Source organism: Vanacampus margaritifer, chromosome 10, assembly GCF_051991255.1.
Source record: "Vanacampus margaritifer isolate UIUO_Vmar chromosome 10, RoL_Vmar_1.0, whole genome shotgun sequence".
Classification (NCBI taxonomy): Eukaryota; Metazoa; Chordata; class Actinopteri; order Syngnathiformes; family Syngnathidae; genus Vanacampus; species Vanacampus margaritifer.
Genome location: NC_135441.1, coordinates 5,107,501 through 5,110,431, shown reverse-complemented (window position 1 = coordinate 5,110,431; position 2,931 = coordinate 5,107,501). Strand labels below are relative to the sequence as shown.

The 2,931-nt window shown below is 42.4% G+C and overlaps 1 protein-coding gene across 1 annotated transcript in view; it reads right to left on the bottom strand.

The window, feature by feature from the left end:
• Positions 1-228: 228 nt before the first annotated feature.
• hspa9 (heat shock protein 9) overlaps positions 229-2,931 on the bottom strand; it is a 22,908-nt gene continuing 20,205 nt past the window's right edge. The window contains exon 16 of the mRNA XM_077577209.1: positions 229-540. Coding sequence (XP_077433335.1) covers positions 463-540 — 78 coding nt within the window. The 3' untranslated portion in view covers positions 229-462. The remainder of the gene's footprint in view (positions 541-2,931) is intronic.

Genomic DNA, 2,931 nt, shown 5'->3' with positions numbered 1-2,931 from the left:
TACAAGGGCCCTGGGATTGGCTAGCACCCAGTTGTGAGTGTATCTCATCTTTGCCCCAGACAGCGAACCCGAATAAAGCCAAACACCACAGGAAATGGATGGATGGGTGTCGCTTTTAAGATGCAGATCAATGTTTCCCTCTGCTGGACAATAATGGTACAATCCATCAAGGATGGACTGCAAAATGAGGCTCGTCTTTGTCTCATCGGGGTTACAAACCACACTTGGTCCCAGGCCTGATTTTATTATTACAAAAGACAGCAACATAATTGTGACCCACCTGCCCAAATTTCCGTTGAACGCCTAAATGCATCTACATCAACTCACATGCATTCATCCATCCATTCATTCGTACATAACCTTGCTTCACATCATTCACAACGGGCTTCATATTCCCTCCCCTCCCCAACAGTCCTGTTGTCGAACTCAGTGACAACAAACACGCAGTGCAAAGTCAAGAGTCTATTGCTGGCCCTCTTTCTTCTCGTCCTCCGAGCTGGAGCTGGAGCTGGAGCTGCTGCCGTCGCGTTCTGACGCCATCTGCAGGAGAAATAACGCACATCATACTTTGCAATCTGGCAGCAGCCATTCATTTACACAACTTGGGACTCGTATGGTGGACCGTTTAATATGCTGTTCAGTATTAGCATCTGCTTCCTAAAAGTTTTTTTTATTTTGTATGAGTGTGAGTGTTGTGTTTGACAAACAGCAGAAAATGCATCGACGACTGTTGCACTCTTTTTCCACGTCACAATCTGGCCCATATGATTAATTTGAAAGATGAAGAAAAATACACAAGAATTGTACAATAAAAAAAAAATGGGCACTTCTGCTTCCCATGGTACCCCCCCTCACACTTGCCATATAGCTATGTGTGGAATTCAATTGAGTGGGAAGGAACAAAATCAGTTTGGCTATCACGAGTTGCTGAATGAATGGTTAACCCTCTTACCCCCCCCCCCCTTTTTTTTTTTTTTACCTCGGTGCGACAACTTTCGGATTATACAGGATGACTCAAAAAGAATACGTCAAAATCATCATGCGATGTTTCAAAATGAAAAACAATAGAAAATTGTAGCTTGGGCATGGTTTTGTAGAGTACCTTCAAGTTTGTTTTTCTCCCCCCCATGTTTTACAAGTGCTCAATATGGCCACCACTGGCAGTAGTGCTAATTTTGTCAACGCAAAGTAAACAAAAAAATTTTTGTCAACACAAATTAAACAAATAATTTCATCAACACACATTTTTCACTGCACTAAAACTAGACTAAAACCTCATTAACTCTTTGACTGCCAGACGTTTTCAAAAACGGGTTGTCGCCAGTGCCAGCCGATTTAAGCATTTTGAGTGATCTTTCAAGGTCCACAGAAAATGTTGTGTTTGGACTATGGAAACACACATACTACCAAATGAAAGATTGGACTCTCAGCTTTCATCAGAAAAAAAAGTTTGTTTCTACCTTATTCCGTTCTTCAGTAATCAACAATAGAAAATGGTTACTTTCACCGAAATTCTCTCTTTTGAAACAAAAAACGGAGAAAAAGAGCTTTTTGTGAAACGATGTTATTTCATGCACTCTAGTGAATTGTACACTTCTTTTTGTCCATGAATGATGCCACAAACACCTAAATAGTGCTTTACTTCTGTAAAACGCTTTCACCAACAATGAAAAAGTGTTTTTTGATTGCAAAATACGTTTATTTCCATTCAACAGTGTAACAATTTGACAAAACAATTTCGCAAACTATTTACAAATGTGTGCAACTGTGGTACTACTTACAATTATGTGGATGTTTCAAATACAGTTTTTCCTTTTGTAACGCTCTCCTGCGTGCAAGGAGACGCCAGGACGCGCACAACAGTTTACTTTCACTTTCACATTGGTCCGTTTTGCGTGCAAACGTTACACTTTCTTGACGGCCTTTTTTTCCGGGGAATAAAAAGCAAGTAGCAGACTGTACACACTTCCTCCGATGAATATGCATTGGACTCGGGGCACTCTCCGTCGTCCGATCGAACGTCCGCCTGTGCGTGCTCGGTTGCGTTCCGCGTTACGACACCGTCATAGCCGCCGCTTCAGCGGTTCCAATTTCGCCGTCAAGCTCGGATTCACCTTCATCATCATCGAGGATGATCACCGTCGTCATCAATGTACTATTTTAGCGTTGGTCGATGCCTTTCGTCTTGTAAGTGTAGAGCTGCTTGCAAACGCTCGCCATTGCCCGTTCCCTCCTCCATCTAGCTCCATCTAACGTCTTCTACTGCCGCCTCAATGCTTTCCAACCACGGAGTCACCATCATCTTCATCATCGATGATGATCATCGTCATCAACAATGTGCTTTTTTAGCGATGCTTTTGGTCTTTGAAAAAAACGGCTCTGGCGTTAGCTCCTTGCGACCGGCCGCCATTTTTCCTTTGTTTTCCATTCTGATCTCCTGCTCAACGCTCTAGCTCCGCCTCTACTGACGCCCACCCGATCTTGTCAAAAGAGAGTCATCGCTGCCCTCTAGGGGCCAAAAATAGTCATTAGGCTCAAAAAATCTGCTTAAAACTTTCAGGAGAGCTCCGCAAGCCTTCCCAGCGCCCGTTTCAAAAAAAAAATGGGAGGACGTCTTTTAACGTCTTTGGCGCTCCTCCGTAGGTTTTTTGCAGAACGTCATTTAACGTCTTTGGCAGTAAAAGAGTTAATAAACAAAAACTGGGAATAAATCAGTATGCCTTTTTGTCGACTAATGAAAATGAGATGAAAATCTACTTCACTTATTGAAAACTGGACATTTTAGCTCATGAACAAAGACAAGACCAAAATTATGATTTTGTAAAATCTTGTCTCTGCTAATCTGTCACAGTGACTGCTTTCAAAATCGGCAGCCAACAAGTGCAACATGCACAAAAACGTGGGATGGACTAGAGGTAGATTCACAGTGAA